Genomic DNA, 20,662 nt, shown 5'->3' with positions numbered 1-20,662 from the left:
TGTTCGCAATCATTTAGGCTGTCTTCTGTTCCTGGATTTGTTCCAAAGAAGTGATGATCCCTGTGGCAATTCTGCTAATGATTTTACATTCAGACATTAAACATACCAAATGCTAATCTGTATCCGTTCATCAGACATTTGGGTACATTAGTAGGTGCTAACAATCATCATCAACACTGATCAACAATGGTATGCACTTGGAATTGTTATTTTTTATTTTCTAGTGTAATATACTGTTAGGTTCTGCCAAATAGGTTTAACTCTATTTACATTCTAAATCAATGGTACGGTACTGGGAAATAATACCGCTGTTAGATCTAGAAGTCTGCTGTCAACTATAATATAAATGGCTTGGTTCAATGCTTCAAACAACAAGAAGTACCACAAAAGTAATTTTCCTAAAAGGTCAGCTTCCATGTGTATCCTGATACCTCTACCTCATCAGCACTTCTCTGGGTTCCATCTCTACCCAACATGTCACTTGTTTGACAACCGGTACTGGATAGACAAAAATTTCTTTCAAAAACTTCTTTTTCTAGATATTGGTAAGACCAAAGTAATTACTTTAGTCCAAGCAAAAACTGGCCTCACCTCTCTGCTGAGCAACTGAAAGCTTTAAACCTGAGATGATCTTGTGAGCATATATCTGCATCATCACCAAGACTATTCACTTCCTGTTACCTCTGTAATCATTGAATCCCTACAATGTGGGAGCAGGCCATTCAGCCCTTTGAGTCCGCATCAACCCTCTGATGGGCATTCCACCAGGATCCACCCCCTACCTTGTTCATGTAACCCTGCATTTTCCACAGTTAATCCACCTATCTTACACATACCTGGACACTATGGGCAAATCAGCATAGGCAATCCACCTAACCTGCACATCTTTGGACTGCGATAGGAAACTAGAGCAGTTGGAAGAAACCCATGCAGACACTGGGAGAACATACGAACTCCACACAGAAAATCACCACAGTCTGGGATTGAACCTGGTTCCCTGGTGCAATGAGGCAGCAGTCTTAACCACCGAGCCACCATGCCATCCAGCTAATGTCAGCTGATCCTTACCTGCTGAAACCCTTACTCATGCATATGAGGCCACTAGATTTAATTATTTAAATACCTTTCAGGCTGACCTCCATCTTCCACCCTCCATAGAATCAAGTTCATCCAAAACTCTACTTGCTACAACCTAACTCAAAATATATCTCATCCACACATTAGCCCTGCGCCAATCTGTACTGACTCCCAGTTTTAATACACCTTATTTCTAAATTATCATCCATGTTTTCAAATCCTTCTATTTCTTTACTGTCCTGAGTGGTAAAACCTTCAAAGATATCTTCTTTATTTGTTTTTCATCCCCAATTGTTTTAACTAGAATAAAAACACCTATGCTTTGGTTGCCTAGTATCCAAGCTCTGCCATTCTCTCCATAATCTTTTTGCCTCTCTCCTGCTTATTTTTTTTTAGAATCCCTACAGTTTGGAAACATCGTACATTTTTTAGCTATACTTTTGATCATCTGACACAATATCTCTCCGAGGTTGACTTCTGAATTTTGTTTGATAACCTTCCTGTAAAATACCTTGGAACATTATGTTTTATGAAAGGCACGATGCAAATCCAAGTTGTTGTCACAATAATAATTTATACCTGAAAAGTTATTGTTTCTCTAGGATGTGGATTGATTTGCTATGTATCATTGGCATTTTTTGTTGTTAATTTAGAAGGATACTGAAGTCTTGTTTCAGCTTCAGAATTATGCAATTTGAGGTCTCTTGCTGCTGGTTTCCAATATTTACTGTGAATGCGGATGAATGACACAGCAAGAGCTCAGGAATGTGCAGATATATATAAATATCTATGTCATCTACAGTATCATCATAAGTGAACGTACTTCAGCATTTTCAAGTTCTGTTCATTTTTGTATTATATAAATAAAATGTAAGGTTAAACTAGTATCAGAGATAATGGGAACTGCAGATGCTGGAGAATTCCAAGATAATAAAATGTGAGGCTGGATGAACACAGCAGGCCAAGCAGCATCTCAGGAGCACAAAAGCTGACGTTTCAGGCCTAGACCCTTCATCAGAGAGGGGGATGGGGAGAGGGAACTGGAATAAATAGGGAGAGAGGGGGAGGTGGACCGAAGATGGAGAGTAAAGAAGATAGGTGGAGAGAGTATAGGTGGGGAGGTAGGGAGGGGATAGGTCAGTCCAGGGAAGACGGACAGGTCAAGGAGGTGGGATGAGGTTAGTAGGTAGATGGGGGTGCGGCTTGGGGTGGGAGGAAGGGATGGGTGAGAGGAAGAACCGGTTAGGGAGGCAGAGACAGGTTGGACTGGTTTTGGGATGCAGTGGGTGGGGGGGAAGAGCTGGGCTGGTTGTGTGGTGCAGTGGGGGGAGGGGACGAACTGGGCTGGTTTAGGGATGCAGTAGGGGAAGGGGAGATTTTGAAACTGGTGAAGTCCACATTGATACCATATGGCTGCAGGGTTCCCAGGCGGAATATGAGTTGCTGTTCCTGCAACCTTCGGGTGGCATCATTGTGGCAGTGCAGGAGGCCCATGATGGACATGTCATCAAGAGAATGGGAGGGGGAGTGGAAATGGTTTGCGACTGGGAGGTGCAGTTGTTTGTTGCGAACTGAGCGGAGGTGTTCTGCAATGCGGTCCCCAAGCCTCCGCTTGGTTTCCCCAATGTAGAGGATGCCGCACCGGGTACAGTGGATGCAGTATACCACATTGGCAGATGTGCAGGTGAACCTCTGCTTAATGTGGAATGTCATCTTGGGGCCTGGGATAGGGGTGAGGGAGGAGATGTGGGGACAAGTGTAGCATTTCCTGCGGTTGCAGGGGAAGGTGCCGGGTGTGGTGGGGTTGGAGGGCAGTGTGGAGCGAACAAGGGAGTCAGGGAGAGAGTGGTCTCTCCGGAAAGCAGACAGGGGTGGGGATGGAAAAATGTTTGATGAAAAAGATGAAAAAGGTTAAACTAACTTATTTTGCATTGTTGTATGTTCACTTGTAATATATTAAGAAGGCTTTTTTACAGTCCTTACATATAACTGTACAGTAAATCTGACCTTTTCCTCTGTAGTCTGCGCAGATCCCTCTCCAATAGATGAATCTCTTGGCTGCATTTCCACTAATGTTCGAAAGAGATTATCTGATGTTACTGTGAGGAACTCAATTTCAGCATTAGAGTGCAGGCCATATAACACTGGGCTTTCTGGAGGAAGCATTTCATCAATGTACTTTTGGTACCCAATATAATCCAAGTTGGGAGGAGCGATAAAACCTGGCGTCAGTGTAAGTTCTCCTTCAAGCTAAATTACAACAAGATATGCATTAGAAAATCATACAAACATTTCCAGAGTTGAGCAAGATAATAGAAATCACTGCTTTTGAAATAAATAAATAATATTAAATATAAAATGATAAAGAACTAAAGTCTTGGTGGTAATACCCAATTAATTTGGACTCCAATAACATTTTAAGCAAGCAGAGAGTGAACAAGATAAATGTGATGTCTAGAAATATTTATAAAGCACAATGTTTATTTCAAATTATTACAATTTAATTTTAGAAAATTATAGGCTGTAATGGGGAGATGCATTGTGGTAAATCACAGAACAAGGAATTCAGAGGCTCAAGCTAATGATTTGGAGACACAGATTCAAACTCCATCAAGACAGCTGGTGGAATTTCAATTCTATTAATAAATCTGGAATTGAAAGCTAATCTCAGTTATGGTGACCATGAGACTATCACAAATTGAAGTAAAGCCGAACTGGTTTATAAATATCCTTAAACAAAGGAAATCTGTATTTATCTGGTCTGGTTTACACATTGTCTCCAGAGTCACAGCAATGTGGTTGATCCTCAATTGCTGTCTGAAATAGTCCATTAAGCCAATCAGTTCAACAAATGTTGCCATGACAGAAGTGCCCACATCCATTGCAAGAATAAATATATCTCCGTGGAATACACTAAGACGAAGAAGAATGTTTAAGATACCCTTATATCATAAAATAAATATATGAAATCCATTAAACTGTAAAAAATCAGTGCTGGGAAAGGTTTAACACCCATAAACCTATATCTTATTCACATTTTCTAACCAGCCAATCAGAGACATATCAGACAAAAATAAGGGACTATTGGTCATTACATGCAGCACATTGAATCTGCCTGGAGATGTAGTTTGAATTCCTCTATACAGCATAATAAAGCTATAAATGCACGGGTCATGTGAAGAATCTGATTTTGCATTTTATTAGGCACACCTTTATACAGAGTTACTGGTTTTGGAGCAGTCTTCTTTTATGCCATAATTAGCACAATTACATTACAGACATATTTTTAAAATCTGCAGTTCCACATTGCAATGTCGTCACTCATGCCATCTGAAGTGGTCGTCTCAGACCAATGAGAACAGATATTGGTTGAAATTGAAAAATTGCAAAGCCTTGTCAAAATATATATCTAAAATCAAGAAAATTGTTGATTGCTCAATTATTCCCACACTCGGAAGGAGCAACTGCCTGAGTTTTCATTTCATTTCTCTTGCCTTAAGACTGTAAAATGCAGGAGCAGCAGTAGGCCATTCTGCCCATCAAGTCTGCTCTGCCATTCAATGAGATGATTGCTGATCTGATAATCCTCAAATCTACCTTCCTGCCTTTTCCGTATAACCCTTGATTCCAGTACTGATAAAAATCTGGCAAATCTTAACCTTGAATATACTTAACCAACCATCCTTGGTTGCCCTTTGTAGGAAAGAATTTACAGATTCGCCACCCTCTCAGCAAATAAATTTCCCCTATCTCTTTCTCAAAGGTGTAATCCCCTATTTGAGGTTATGCCCTTTGGTTTTAGAATCGCATACAAGGGTAAAGAACCTTTCCACATCTATCCTGTCATGCCGGCTAAGAATCATATGTTTCAATAAGATCACCTCTCATTCTTCTGTATTCCAACAGGTACATGCCCAATTTCCTCAATCTCTCCTCATCAGACAAACATTCCATCTCTGGTATCAGCTTAGTGAATTTTTTTTGGACTGTCTCCAATGCCAGTGTATATTTCCTTAGATAGCGGGTCCAAAACAGTTCACAGTTTTTCTACTACATCCTGTCTAATGTCTTGTATAGTTTTAGAAAAGCCACCCTATGTTTATACTCCATTCCCTCTGAAATAAAGGCCAAGACTCTACTTGCCTGTCCTATTACCCACTGAAATTTGATGCTAACTTTTTGTGATTCATTGACAAGGACCTCGAAATCCTGCCGTTCTGTACCTTTCTGCAGTCTTTCTCCATTTGAATAATGTTCACCTCCTTTATTCATCATACTAAACAGCACAAGTTCGCATGTTCCCAAGTTATATACCATCTGCCAAGTGTTTTTCCACTCGTTTAACCTGTTTATATCTCTCTGCGCCATCGTCACCACTTGCTCTCCCACATAGATTTTTGTCATTCATAAAATTGGCTGGATGACATTCAATTCCATCATTCATGTTATTATTATATATTGCAAATAACTATGGCCCCAGCTCTCTCCTGCATGGCACTTCACAAGTTCCATCTCTCCGTTTTCTATTACATAATTAATCCTCTATTCAATGCTAATATACTATCTCTGAGACTGTAGGCTCTTATCTTATTAAGCAGCCTAACGTGTAGTATCTTGTTAAATGCCTTCTGAAAATCTAAATATATTAGGTTGACTGCTATACTTTTGCCTATCCTACTTGTTACCTCCTCAAAGGATTCTAGTAAATTTGCCAAGCATCATTTTCCCTTATGTAGGCATGTTGACTCTACTTGATAATATCATGTACTTCTAAATGCTTTGCTATTCGTTACAGCAAACTGTAATATTTTCCCAATAACAGATGTTAAGCTAACTAATCTATAAGGACCTGTTTTCTTGTCTCCTTGCCTTTCTAAACAAAGGTGTTATGTTGGTAGTTTTCAATCCTGTAGGACTTTTCCAGATTATTACCAGTGAATCAATTATCTCTGCAGCTACTTTCTTTAATAGCCTAGGATGCATCCTATCAGGTCCAGGCGACTAATCAATCTTTATCCCCACTGGTTTCCCTGGCACATTTTCTTCAGTGATAGCTTTCGAATTTATTTCATGTCTGCATTTTTGCCCTCAATTATTTAATAAATTCAATCTGCTTTCTTTGAAGAAGTTGACTCCTCACTTGATGATCATTTCACGCCAGAAAGTCCCCTTTGGTACCTCATACACATAGCAATCCTTCAACTTAAAAGCCTAGATTATAAATGTATGCAAGATTCATTTCTGCGAGGGACATCATAGCTGAACCTGATGTAATGAAGACACCTGTAATGTTCCGACCATTGCCCACACTGAGATCACTTAGCCAGTCATTTTTCAGTGATTGGAAGAAACTCATCGCTGCATTAATTTCATTTTAATTCCTACCTTCCCCAACTTCAGGTCAATTTGGACAAGCTGTAAAAAATGTTGCTCCCATAAGTACAGCTGTTTAATACAATGAATGCTGCATCCCTCTGCACCGTGTTAAAGTACACGACACCAGTTACAGTCCAACAGGTTTATTTGAAAGCACAAGCTTTCGGACTCTCAGTCCTTCTACAGGTGTTAGTGGGAGAAGTAATATCAAGCACAGAATTTATAAGTAAAAGATCAAAAGTTCACACCACTGATGCAGATGTATTTAACAAACCTAGGATGCTGTTAAATCTTTTATCAGTTGGAAGGTTTTAAATGATTAATATGTATATGTAAATCTCCGAATTCCTTTCAAGTCACGGTCCTGAGACAACTAAAGGTTTTATCTGTGTAAGGAAGAGTTGATATTTTAGATCACTAAAATTTCCTAATTAGGAAATAAAAACAGTCTGACTCCAAACTAAAACACAAACAGATTCGAAACAAGGTCTCATACCTAACATACATTGTCTGGCCTAAAATGCCACTTCTTCTTTACATCGATAAAACCTTTAGTTTCCGCAGGACTATGACTCGAAAGGAATTTGGGGATTTACATATACATATGAATCAATTAAAACCTTCTGACTGATTAAAAATTTAACAGCATCTTAGGTTTGTTTAGTATATCCTCACCAATGGTGTGAAAGTTTGATCTTTTACTTATAAATTCTGTGTCTGATGCTATCTTTCTCACGAACACCTGAAGGCAAAAGAAAATCACAGGAACAGGCCCTTTGGCCTTCCTGGCCTGCGCCAACATGCTTCCCATCATAACTAAAATCCCCTACCCTTCCGGGGACCATACCCTCTATTCCCATCCTATTCATGTATTTGTCAAGACGCCCTTTAAAAGTCACTATCGTATCTGCTTCCATTACCTCCGCCAGCAGCGAGTTCCAGGCACCCACCCCTCTCTGTGTAAAAAACCTGCCTCATACATCACCTTTAAACCTTGCCTCTCGTACATCAGACCCATGCCCCCTAGTAGCTGACTCTTCCACCCTGGGAAAAAGCTTCTGACCGTCCATTCTGTCCATGCCCTTCATAATCTTGTAGACCTCTATCAGGTCGCCCATCAGCTCCTGTCATTCCAGAAAGAACAACCCTAGTTTCTCCAACCTCTCCTCATAGCTAATGCCCTCCATACCAGGCAACGTCCAGGAAAATCCTTCCTGTATCCTCTCCAAAGCCACCACATCCTTCAGAATTGAACACAATATTCCAAATGCGGCTGAACTGAGTTTCTGTGAAGCTGCAATATTACCTGCCAACTTTTAAACTCAATGCCCCGGTCTATGAAGGCAAGGGTCTAGGCCCGAAACGTCAGCTTTTATGCTCCTAAGATGCTGCTTGGCCTGCTGTGTTCATCCAGCTCCACACTTTGTTATGCCATATGCCTTGTTGAGTACCTTTTCCACCTGCATTGCCATTTTCAGTGGCCTGTGTGCCTGTACACCAAGATCCCTTTGCTTATCAGTACTCTTAAAAGTTCTGCCATTTACTGTATATTTTCCATCTGGATTACATTTTCCAAAATGCATTGCCTCATATATTTCCGGATTAAACTTTATTTGTCATCTCTCTGCCCAAGTCACCAACTGATCTATATCCTGCTGTATCCCCTGAGAGTCGTCATTGCTATCCGCAATTCCAACAACTGTTGTGTCATGTGCAAACTTACTAAACAAACTAGTTACATTTTCCACCAAATCACTTATATGTATTACAAATAGCAAAGGTCCCAACACTGATCCCTGAGGAATGCCACTAGTCACAGCCTTCCATTCAGAAATGCACCTTTCCACTGTTACCCTCTGTCTGCCATGACCGAGCCAGTTTTTTTTATCCATCTCGCAAGCTCACCTCTGACCCTGTGTGACTTTAACTTCTGTATCTGTCTGCCATGAGAGACCTTGTCAAAGGTCTCACAGAAGGAGGACTGAGGCTCCAAAAGCTTGTGTTTTGATATAAACCTGTTGGACTGTAAACTGGTATCATGTGATTTTTGACCTTGTCAAACCCAAGTCCAACACCGGCCCATGCACATCATGTTAAAGTAGGCAGCTTTCTTCTCAAGGCCTAGTTCAGGAATTCAACATACATTTTATCTTTCTTCTCAGATATGACAGGAAACAGGAAAATTCTGGCCATAGGTAGAGTAATCCCAGCATCAACAGCAAAACGATTGTTTAAAATGACAGTCCTGGTGCTGGACTGGCCATCTACTATTTTTCTCTTATGTTGTTGAACATTTGCGGACTCTTGTAGAGCATTCTGGCTTCATGACAGGTCACACCACTATGAATTGGTCAAGAAAACAGAATACAACCCTGTAATTCTTGCACATTTGAGAAGGCCGTGATGCAGAATCACCTGGTCGTGGGAGATACATCGCCATTACTCCTGTGTTAATGATCTTGTTTAGAGCAGGTAAAAGTATCGTCACCTGCCCCCAACAACGTCTGCCTCCACACTAGGCTAAAAAGAGCTACAGAAAAAGCTCAGGACCCCAAGTTATCTGGCAGTCAGCCTAAGGTACAGTTCTTCATCACACTTCTGTGGAAGGTACAAGATACAAGAGCCATGGATTTTGAAATCCCTTTCCTTTACAAGAGTATTGCCAGGATTGGAGGGCCTGAGCTATGGAGAGAAATTGAACAGGCTGGGTTTTTTTTTCCCTGGAGCATCGGAGGCTGAAGGGTGACCTAACAGAGGTTTATAAAATCAGGAGGGGCATGGATAGGGTGAAAAGGCAAGGTCTTTTGCCCAAAATTAGAGGGCAGAGGTTTAAGGTGAGTGGTAAAAGGTTTGAAAGTGACCTGAGGGGCAACTTTTCACACAGAATGTAGTGCGTGTATGGCATGAGCTGCCAGAGGAAGTGATGGAGTGGAGTACAGTTACAACATTTAAGAGGCACCTGGGTGTGCATATGAATAGGAAGGGTTTAGAGGGATATAACCCAAATGCTGGCAAATGGGACCAGATCAGTTGAGGATATCTGGTTGGCATGGGCAAGTTGAACCAAAAGGTCAGTATCCACACTATGACTCCATGGCTCTGTCTGTTGTGGATGATGGATTCATCCACGAAGAATCAAAGAGAAAGGTAGAATAAAAATCTGTTAGGATGATGAATACAGTAATAGAATGCAGATAGTACTGTTATTTTAAAATGATGCATTACGAATACTTCAGATACTTGACACCTAATACACTATAAGAACTAAATGTCAATAAAGCTCCAGGTGAAATGGGAAATGTCCCCAATTCATTAGGGAATTAAATGAGGAAATGATCAATGTTCATTTTAGTTGATGTTTTTTGTAGCTTCATATGTTAAGGAAATGTACTTGAGAACTGGAGATCCAATATTTGAAGGCAGAATATGGCACTGTCCTTTTTATTCTTCACAAGCCAGTTAGTCTCATACCCACAGTGGAATCTGCTTGAAGGCATTTTACATAATGCAATGAATTACATTTAAACAGCACTGTCACTTTGAGCTTTGTTTTCTCAATGTGATAAGCTATGAAAATGCAGTTCCCGACTTTTACAACTCTTATAAACAGTTGTTGCTACATCCTCTGACATTATACAGATGTGTCACGGGTACACTCTTTTCATCTGTACATTTAGTTTCAGCTATCTTATTTTAGGACACTATTTGGGAAAGTTTCCATGGTTTTGAAAATAGAAGGATCACTCCTTTTAAATCAAATGGAAATCTTGAGGGAGGAATTAAGGTAAAACAAAGAAACACAGAAGATAGGAATATGAGAAGGCCATTCTGCCCTTCAAGCCTGCTCTGCCATTCTTCACGATCATGACTGATCGTCCAACTCAACAGCCTAATCCTGCTTCCTTCTCATAACCTTTGATCCCATTCACCCCCAAGTGCTGTATCTAGTCATTTTTTGAATACATTCAATGTTTTGACATCAAGTCCTTCCTACGGTAATGAATTCCACAGGCTTACCACACTTTGGGTGGAGAAATATCTCTATCCTAAATCATCTATCCTGAATCCTCATACTGTGGCCCCTGGATTTGGACGCACCCACCATTGGGAACATCTTCCTTGCATCTACCCTCTCGAGCCCTGTTTGAATTTTATAAGCCTTTATGAGATTCTCCTCATTCATCTGAACTGTAACGAAAATAATCTCAACCCAGTCAATCTCTCCTTATATGTCAGACCCACCATCCCTGGAATTAGCCTGGTAAACCTTCGCAGCACTCCCTCGAGAGCAACAGCATCCTTCCTCAGAAAAGGAGGCCAAAACTGCACACAATATTCCAGGTGTGGTCTCACCAAGACCTTGTACAACTGCAACAACACATCCCTGCTCCTGTACTCAAAACCTCTTGCAATGAAGGCCAACATACCATTTGTCTTCTTTACTACCTGCTGCACCTGCATGTTCACCTTCAACGACTAGTGCACAATGGCACTCAGGTCACGCTGCACACTCTCCTCTCCCAATTTACAGCCATTTAGGTAGTAATTTGCCTTCTGGTTTTTGCTTCCAAAGTGAATAACCTCAGATTAACTCAATTTCCTGAATCTGGCATTGATTTGCCCACTTACCCAACCTGTTGAGATCATGCTGAAGAATCTCTGCGTCCTCATCACAGTTCACCCTCCCACCCAACTTGGTATCATCCACAAACTTGCAGATGTTACAAATTGTTCCCTCATCCAAATCATTTCTACATATGGTGAATAGCTAGTGTCCCAGCACCAATCCCTGTGGCACCCCATTAGTTACTGTCTGCCAATTTGAAAAGGACCCATTAATCACTACGCTTTGTTTCCTCTCTGCCAACCAGTCTCCTATCCATTTCAATACACTTCCCCCAATCTCATCTGCTTTACTCTTGCATATTAATCTCTTTTGTGCGACTTTGTCAAATGCTTTCTGAAACTACAAGTATACTACATCAACTGGCTCCCCCTTGTTAACTCTATGAATTAAATTTTCATAGAATTTCAACAGATTTGTCAAGCATGATTTCCCATTTACAAATCAATGCTAACTCTGCCCGTTCCTGCCACTGCTTTCTAAATGCTTTGCTACAAAATCCTGGACAATGGATTTGAGAATTTTCCTTACTACAGATGCTAGGCTCACCAGTCTATAATTCCCTGTTTTCTCTCTACCTCCCTTTTTGAATACTGGAGTGACATTAGTCACCTTCCAATCTGCAGGGCCTGTTCCAGAATCTATAGAATCCTCGAAGATGACCACCAAAGCACCCACTATTTCTCGTGCTACTTCCCAAAGTACTCAGGGTCGTAGATTATCAGGCCTTAGGGATGTATTGGCCTTCAATCCCAGCAATTTTCCAAGCACCATTTCTCTACCAGTATTGATCTCCCTCAGCTCTTGCATTCTCCAATAATTCTGGTATCTGAATTGTGTCCTCTTTTGAGAAGGCAGAACCAAACTATATATTCAGTTCCTGAGCCATTTCTTCGTCACCTATTATACATTCCCTCTTTTTCTTCTTTCTCTCTCTTTGTCTTTCTCTATCTCTTACTTCTTTCTCTCACTTATTTGCTTTCTTCTTTTTCTCTCTGTTTCCTATATTTCTCATTACTAATTTCTTTCTCTTCATGTACCAATAGAAACTCTTATGTTCCCTGCAAGTTTACTTATGTAATAGACGAGAGTGTTTCTTTAGATGTGACTGGGCTTTTAAGGGATGCTTAACATAGTCCCAGTGATGAAATATAAGGTTCAAGGAACAGTTAGCACATTGTTTACATGGATAAAGAACTCCCAGCAAAACAAAAGACAAGGGTAAGAGATAAATGGAAAGTGCAAAAAAGCAATCACAGGTCCTGCTGACCATCAAAGCTGTGTTGCGTCTGCCTCTAGTGCACCCCATACAGCTTTTTGGGCTGTCAGTAAGATCCATGCTACTAATATTATTTTTCAGTCCTACAATTCTTGAAAATAATGAGTTGCTGTGTCAATCCCTTCCATGACCAGGTAGGTAGCGCACTGGAATCAGTCAGGCAAATGTAGGTGAAAAAGCAGAGGTTGAGAGAAGGGATGCTGTGTTATGGGGGTGGCTGCTGTCATCAGAGAGTCTCAATATGGGCAAGAAGACTATTCAAAAAGAAGACCGACTTCCTGCTGGTAGGCAGCTGAAGGTGGGGTGCACAGAGAATGTTGGAATTGGCCTCTGGTTGAGAGGGCTCGCTGCTATCTTGCTTACTGCTGGCTAGCTGGCATGGTAGGTTGGAAATGATGTCTCACAAAGTCCTACTTTCCTTCACCTTTTCAAGAAATCTACCTTTCAGAGCAATCTCAAATGGCTGGTAAAACCCAACACATAGTATCCTTATGGCACAGAAGAAGGCAAGCTACCTATCAAATCCACACTGGCTCTCTGAAGAGTAATCCCCAGTACCAATTCCCAATAGTCCAAATTCCCCATCTTATTCCTGTAGCCTTGCATGTTTATTTTTCTCAAGTGCTGCCACCTTTAAAGATCATTACACATAAACCTCAATTCCTTTTGTTCATGTAGTCTGTTTTGAACTGTGCTATGTAATCTATATTGCCTCTCGCTAATCCTTCTGCCAAAATGCAATACCTCACTTTGCTATTTAATCCCAATTGTTTAAATGCTAATTGCTTATCTGTTCTGCCAGGCTATCGGTGTTCTTTTGCAGGCAACTGACATTATTTACACTGCTTGCTATATGTCCAAACTTGGAAAATATGGAAATTTTACTCTGTGTACTGATATCCAACTAATCAGTGGTTCTTGCACTGAATCTTTGGAAACACCACTATATATCATTCTCTAGTGTGAAAAATCACTGTTTACTATGACTAGTTGTTTCCTGCCGTTAAGCCAAATTTTATATGATCTCAAATTTATATCCTGCATCTGATAATTTATCAAACAGCTTTCTTAAAATCCAAATGTACAACATCCATTGCATTCTCTTCAGCAAGCTTCCCTGTTACTTTATCAAAAAAATTCAATTAGATTAGTCCAGTGTAATTTGTCTCTGACAAATCCATGTTGGCCTTTTTTTAATTAACTCATACCTTTCCAAGTACCTGTTGATTATTTTCGCTGATTATTGTTTCTAGAACCTTAACTGCTCCTGATGTTAGACTTACTAACTGTCTTGAATAAGGGAGTCACATTTATCATTCTCCAATCCCTAGTATCTCTCCTACATCTAGAGAAGATTGTAAGATTATGGCAGCATATCTGCAATCTCCCACTCCCATTTTCTTTAGCAACCGTGGATACAGACCATCAAGGCCAGGCAAATTAACCACTCTAAGCCAGCCAGCCTTTTCAGTGCATTCTTTCTATCAATTTTTATCCCATCCACTACCTCTACCCATCATCTCTTTTACTGTTAATTTGTCAGGATCCTATTTGTTAATAAACATTGATACTAGGTGTTGGTTTTGTTGCCCTGAAAGCAACAAAGCTAAGGAAGCAACTCTGAATGTGAAACACATCTACCTTGGGTGGATTATAAAAGTTCAAAATCATGGCAGTGTCATTGGTTATGGGAGAAGATGTGCTTCATAATTAAGGTAAGTAGTTACTCTAATTGTTGGCCACCTGCTTGCTGATACAGGAAGAAGATGGCCCATCATACACCTTCTTTTGGAAAATAGAGATATTACTGCCACCTAGTTATCTTGTATGAAGTTACAAACTTGGCATATCCTCCCAACAACTGGGTCTATTAGCTGCGTTGGTTGGATGGCTAGGATATGGTGCAGAATGACACTAACAGTGCAGGCTCAATCCCTGTACTAGGCATGGTAATACATAGAGTCTTGCTTCTTTGTCTTGCACCACACTTGATGTGGAGTGGTAGCTAGGCTATAAAACCAATAGTCTCTGTCTATTGGAGACAGATGCCTACGGTCCTCTATGACTATGGTTATTTGCCAAATTAAAATTCGTGACTGGTTTGGCTTCCGAATTGGATTTTGAAAAAAAATTACTAAAAGATGACTTTAAATAGAATTTTTCAACATAAAAAAGGAGTTGACAGTAATCACTGAGTTTATTCTGAAAGCACTTGGTCCTTGCAAGGCAGTTAAAAATGAAGCAGGTGGTGGGATGCATCTGAAGTTATTGTAGGAGAAAACAAGACACTATATACAGATCAATGGTAGGTTAATTCTTAATTATACTGGGAATTTTTGATCATCCTCCCTCAAAATCTTAAAGAATTATAAAATGTATTTAGAAATAGTGACAAAGATGATTCAATTGTTTCAAGGCTAAATTATGAAGAAAGGCTCATTTGAGTAACTTTAATATTTCTGGGCAAAATTTCAAAGTTTGACATGAGAAAGATTTTCAATAAATGACAGATGTACACTAAACTGAAATGAGCATGTTATTTGGATTACAAGGATAATGAGATAAATTCATAAGGTATAACATTCATTTTATTTTGAGCAAAGTAAACGGTTTAGAGGGAAAAAAACTTCCTAAAGCATATGGAGCAGATTTCCAGAGAAAGCAGATAAATTTGCTTAATTATCATGTTTAAGAAGGAGATTGATAGATGTTGAAAAATGCAATTAAGAATGATTGAATATTTGACCAAGTTCGATTTTCTTTTGATCCAGGAGGGACTAGTGAGGAAAGCTGTTGTTTCTTAATTCTGGGGCATCATTAGGTTGTAGAAGAATGGGAGAAAAGGCCAAATAATTATGCATTGATTTAGTCACCTTAACGGGATAAGCAGTGTCTGATTTTCACTCTGGATTTTCCTAGGCCATATAAAATTTGATTTACCTTGCTGCATTAATAATGGAACTTGTAGTGAAGGAGATTAGAAATTCATCTTGACAGTAACATGAGCACGCAAAGCTCCTAACAATGTATTTTGTTTAAAATTAGTATTATTTTCCAAAGGGATTATTAAAATGGTTTAAAAAAACTTCTGATGGTAAAATCAATTTCCCTGTAGTGTGTTTGGAATTAACATAAGAGATTAATACAAATGCTACCAGATTAATAAAATACTAACAAGCAGATCTATAAGAACTACAGCTAAGCTTGTATTTTCCTGGTCGAAGCATTCTCTCTTGAATATGTCAGTGAAGTGTTACAGCAGTTAAGCAGCAATTTTAGGTCAAATCTTGGCACAGTTCTTGAGTTAATTATTTTAAAATACTCTTAAAAAGCAGTAATTGATATCTGGGCCCTCTTAAAAGCTTAATAACCGAACCCAAAAAAACTTTAAATAACTGAGATGCACTTCTTTTGATGTTTCAGTAGAGGGTGCCAAGAGCCCTATAAATCCTGGAGTGGGACCTGGAGGTTATTCACTACAAATCACAAATTAAGATAAAAAAATTTATACTATAAATTACATCAATGGAAGAATTTCAGTTTTACTTGCATATGTAGAGATATTATCCAAGCAGTTATTTTTGAAACAGAAATGACCATGAATAAAAAAATGTATGCCGAATATGTTTAGAATGAAATTCTCAGAATAATGTTAAGACATTTCCTTTGGTCAATTTGTACATAAAACCATGAGCAGGAATGCAAAGAGATTAACCAGAGCTTCTTCTAATTTTTTATTAATCATCTTGTGTTAAATCCAAGTACTGTACTGTAGACAATGATTATAACTGAGACATCTACAGTTGAAAGCAATAAATAGAAGGAGACAATAATGGGCAAGCAACAGGTTATAATTAATAGATTGCTCAATTGAAGAACACAAGAACATAGGTCGAGTCTTTCAAACAAGCTGTCTATCCTCAATTATGGCCTGCTGTCCAACCTTCTGTTCATTGTTACTATGAAATCACACTCTAGAGGAAATTGTACTTTATCAGAATTACCAAATATTATTAAAGGTTATAAAGAGACATTCATGTGTCTCAATGCATTTTTATTTATCATTTTTATTGTCTTTTCACTAAAGTATTATCGACCACTTGATTGTACAGATTCCAGATTCCACGAAGTATTTTTCAGTGAGGTCCCACTGTCGACAGCAGTGAATTAAATTCTCCTTTAAGGAGGTGTATTCTTTGATTCAGGAGTAACATAGGGCTTTGCAGCACATATATTTGCATAGGGCTCCAAGCAGTTTCAATTGCCTAACCATTAGAAATATTGGTCAGTCCAGACAAACTGAGATCTCAGTCTAATCTACCCTGCTTCCACGCATCTGGACTCTGTATTTCTCCCATCATCAATAGAGTCAGGGGCCTCGGTCTGATCCAGCCATCTACACAACCAACACAGACTGCTTTGATTCCAATTAGTTTTGTATTATTTTAACATTTAATTCTAAACATTAATTAATGTATGTTGCTTTCCCATCAAGTGTTTGTGAATATTTAACTGTGATATAAATCATGTGTCATGCTGCTGAATTTCAATGTCCTTCATTCAAAGGAAGAAGAAAGGCTGAAATTGGCCCAAGACCTTTTGGCAGAGACTTGATAAAAAGCTACCTGTGTCACAATGCACCGCATGAAGGACAAATGGGGTTGAGAAAGGAAAATAGGATAGAAAGATTTCCTATGGTATAACTTAATTCTTGGCCAAAGGAGATTAGTTGGTGATGAAGATACAGTGCATTAATCTGTCATCAACTTGTCTGTTAAACAGGGAAGAAGGCAACTACATTGCCATGATGCAATTCTTCCACAATCTGCTTTCTTTGGTATTGTTGCCTTTATGTGGATAGTCCAAATACTAGTAAGGCATCAAAATAATTTCATACATTTGTAATGCCATCCGGTACATAGTTTTACCCTGGCATTAAAGTTTTCCTCATTAGAATCACTATCAAAGCCAATTGAAATGATTATGATACTTGCCATTTTTGGATGCATGTATTCCTCTAAGTAAGTGAGGCACAGCCTCCTGTCCCAGTCATCAGTAATGTGGCCTCCATACATGATCTCCCCAAACAGGTAACGCAGATCTTCCCAAGGCACCTGCAGCAACAGGAAAACACTAAGTACTTCCAGTTATGGCATGTCATTGTAAATATTCACATCATAAAATCAGAAATAGTTATTACACAAAATAACTTTTCTGATTCCCTACAATGACCTGACAAGGTTAAATGCAATCTGAGATATCCAGCCTATTCTTGTGATTCAAGAAATAAGCCTTGTATTATCAACAGTAAAAGTTGCAGGCTACTTTGCATGTATGTGTAACAAATTTGTTCTTTTTGCATGCACTTTGTACTGTAGGAGCCAGACCTATGTGAACACTGTAACATTCAGGAACAAAAGTAGTTCCTAGGGTTTATACATTTGACTGTTCCAAAATATTACTTAAATTCAATTCTGCATAGGAAAAAAGGTGGGATTTCTTGTAATGTTTTCAATAGATTTCTCAGAAAAAGAGCAGTTCCAAGTCATAGTCACTTAGAGAAGGTGAAAGATAGAGACAAAGGCAGACTCGATGCAGAAAATAATTGTTAAGCTGTCTTGTTCAGGAGACAACTGGCTCTGTACAGACAGAACTCAGGATGAAACTCTGGGAGACTCAGGAAAAGTCCTGGGATCTCCGCAGTGCCATTAGTAGTTTAGTGCAGCTGAATGAGGGTTTTCCGTAAGTGGTATTTGCTTTGTGCAGCTGAGTCAGGTTAGAGTTTAGGAGACAAATCTAGGGGCAGTACTGACTTGGTGAAGTTTATGTTTGTGTTAAATTGAAGTTATACCTCTGAGAAATTGCTTGACGACCATTTGCAGTAGTCCTCAGAAAGGAAGGTGAATCACCAGAATATATGCAATAATTGAAGCAGACCCTGATAGACTCCCATCGACTAACCAGGTTGTATCTACTACAAGTGTCACCTGTCACTACTATTCTAACTCCAACCCTCCACCCCCCAATTCCTCATCTGCAGCTTCCCCTACCACCAGTTCCAGTCCTGAGGAAGGATAGTACCTGAAATTATGACTGCTCCTTTCCTCCAAATGCTACCTGGATTGCTGCGTTTGTCCAGCCTCCTGTTTGTCTACTTTGGATTTTAGCATCTGCAGCTTCTTTGTCTCAGTTCAAGTTAGAATGGCTTTTGAGTGAGTTTTAAGCCAAATTATTTAAAGTGACCAACTGGAGTCCATTGTGAAGTTTTAACAAAAATTAGTGATCCTTATTAACTTTGAGGAAAGGGGGTTTGATTGAATGAAGAGTCTGTTATATTGCTGTTTGTTGCCTTCCTGGGGTTTAAACATAATCTGTCTATTATCAAATTTGCCTTATGTTAAGTTTAGGGTAATAGAATATAAGCTATGTCTACTTTTGCACAGTCTAAATCTCTTTGTCAATAATCTTTTTATATTTTGTTAAAGTTTTATGCGTAACAAACTTGTTATTCTTTTTTGACAAAAGTAACCTGGCTGACTTATGTTTGATATTAAATCAGATACAGACTGAGACATAAAATTGACCACATCACCACTACTTAAATTTAGCATTTGTTATGAACAGAGCAGCAATGGGACTAAAAAAAGGTTAGTGCACTCTTCCACCTTGTTCATAACACACACTTGTAATGTTGTCTGGAAACATTCTGACAATTTACAGCAAAATAAAGCAAACAATCATAGATGCTGGAAATCTGAAACAAAAACATAAATTGCTAGAGAAACCCTTCTTCAGTGAAGGGTCACTGGACTCAAACATTAACTCTGCTTTCTCTTCACAGATGCTGCCAGATCTGCTGAGTTTCTCTGCAGCAATTTTTTTTTTGTTTGACAATTTACAGCCCTGCTCAAACATAATTTGGGGAAAATTTATAATATTTCAGAAGTTCCTGCAAACTGCTGCTTTGCTGTAGTGCAGTTAACCCATTGCTGCATGCTTGGTGTAGGATGTTCATGTTAGGAGCTTTAAACTTCGAATGATGCAACAACACTTCCCATGCCTTTACCCTACCTTTATAATGCTTCCAAACTGTGTCCATACAAATGAGTGTTTTTTAAGTACTAGGCTGGATTCAATGTTATGTTTAAAAAGGTCAGACAGGTCTTTGGAACAGCAACGTTCCCTCCCAGTGGGGGAACATTTGTTTTTTCAAATAAAACTGTTGGACTACAACTTGGCATCATGTAATTTCCAACCTTATCCACGCCCGTTCAATGCCGGGCCCTCCACATCGCAGCTACCATTGACCCCACCAACTGCCAGCTCAAAGTGGAGAAGATCTCCAAGAGGATCACGCAAAGCGACACAGGCGTCAAGTTCCGACAGAAATGCCAAAACCACACAAGATCCCAAAAGGGTTACAGATCATGAACCTGCGCAAGTTGATCCATAACACTGATTACGCTGAGAGATTTTGCCATCGCACCTCTTGCAAACTCCTCAATCATCTTGTGCACCAACCCTACAGCAAGTGCTGTAACCTTGAAATCAACATAGAGATAATATTCTCAGCCTGTGCTCAGGATACAGCAGCACAGTTAAAAGATGCTGCCAAACAGACAAGGCAACAGAACTACATGCACACCAAGCACAAGAAACTGGAGCAACTTGACATCACTACCACCAATAACCAAATCTACTGGAAAATCCATCGTCAACTTATCCGACCACATCCTTCAACGGTCAAGATCGAAGTTCTCAGCTAAGAACTCAACTTCTGAGGAATTTATCAGAGGAATTTATCAGACAAATGAGGCTCTGGGAACGCCTTCAAGATGCTAGCAGTGAGCCCAGTGAGATAACCAATGAACTGGATTAGTCAACAGAGAGGTCCATAGGGGAGTGGACAAAGAAGGAGTTGAATGGGTTCCCTTCGGAGGGCTTGCCCAGGACTTGACAGATATGCGTGAGCCATCAGAGAATGCGTGAATGTCAGATTCGTCAGCTGCACTCACAAGGTAGTGCAAAATGTCACCCAGGTAGAACACTACACCATCTGTGCTCTCAAGACCAATCGCAACATTGTCATCAAACCAGCAGACAAAGGAGGAGTCATCATCGTACAGAATAGAAGGGACTACTGCAAGGAAGTGTACCAACAGCTGAATAACCAGGAACACTACAGGCAACTACCTGCTGATCCGACCAAAGAACACACCCATCAACTCAACAGACTTTTGATCCAGTCCTTCAGAGAACCATACGTACTCTCATCCCGTGTACTTCCTGCGTAGGAGACTTCTATT

At 39.6% G+C, this 20,662-nt stretch overlaps 1 protein-coding gene across 4 annotated transcripts in view; it reads right to left on the bottom strand.

Annotated features, from left to right (window-relative positions):
* Positions 1–20,662, bottom strand: part of LOC125461085 (dynein axonemal heavy chain 11-like) — a 466,228-nt gene that overhangs the window by 35,047 nt on the left and 410,519 nt on the right. For all 4 annotated transcript variants that reach the window (XM_059654665.1, XM_059654655.1, XM_059654658.1 and 1 more), the window contains 2 exons: positions 17,351–17,470; positions 3,085–3,327 (listed from right to left, as the gene is read on the bottom strand). In XM_059654665.1, coding sequence (XP_059510648.1) covers positions 3,085–3,327; positions 17,351–17,470 — 363 coding nt within the window. The remainder of the gene's footprint in view (positions 1–3,084; positions 3,328–17,350; positions 17,471–20,662) is intronic.

The sequence above is a fragment of the Stegostoma tigrinum genome, chromosome 2 (genome assembly GCF_030684315.1).
Source record: "Stegostoma tigrinum isolate sSteTig4 chromosome 2, sSteTig4.hap1, whole genome shotgun sequence".
Lineage (NCBI taxonomy): Eukaryota > Metazoa > Chordata > Chondrichthyes > Orectolobiformes > Stegostomatidae > Stegostoma > Stegostoma tigrinum.
Note: the sequence above shows the minus strand (reverse complement) of the source record. Positions and strands in the feature narration are given on the sequence as shown.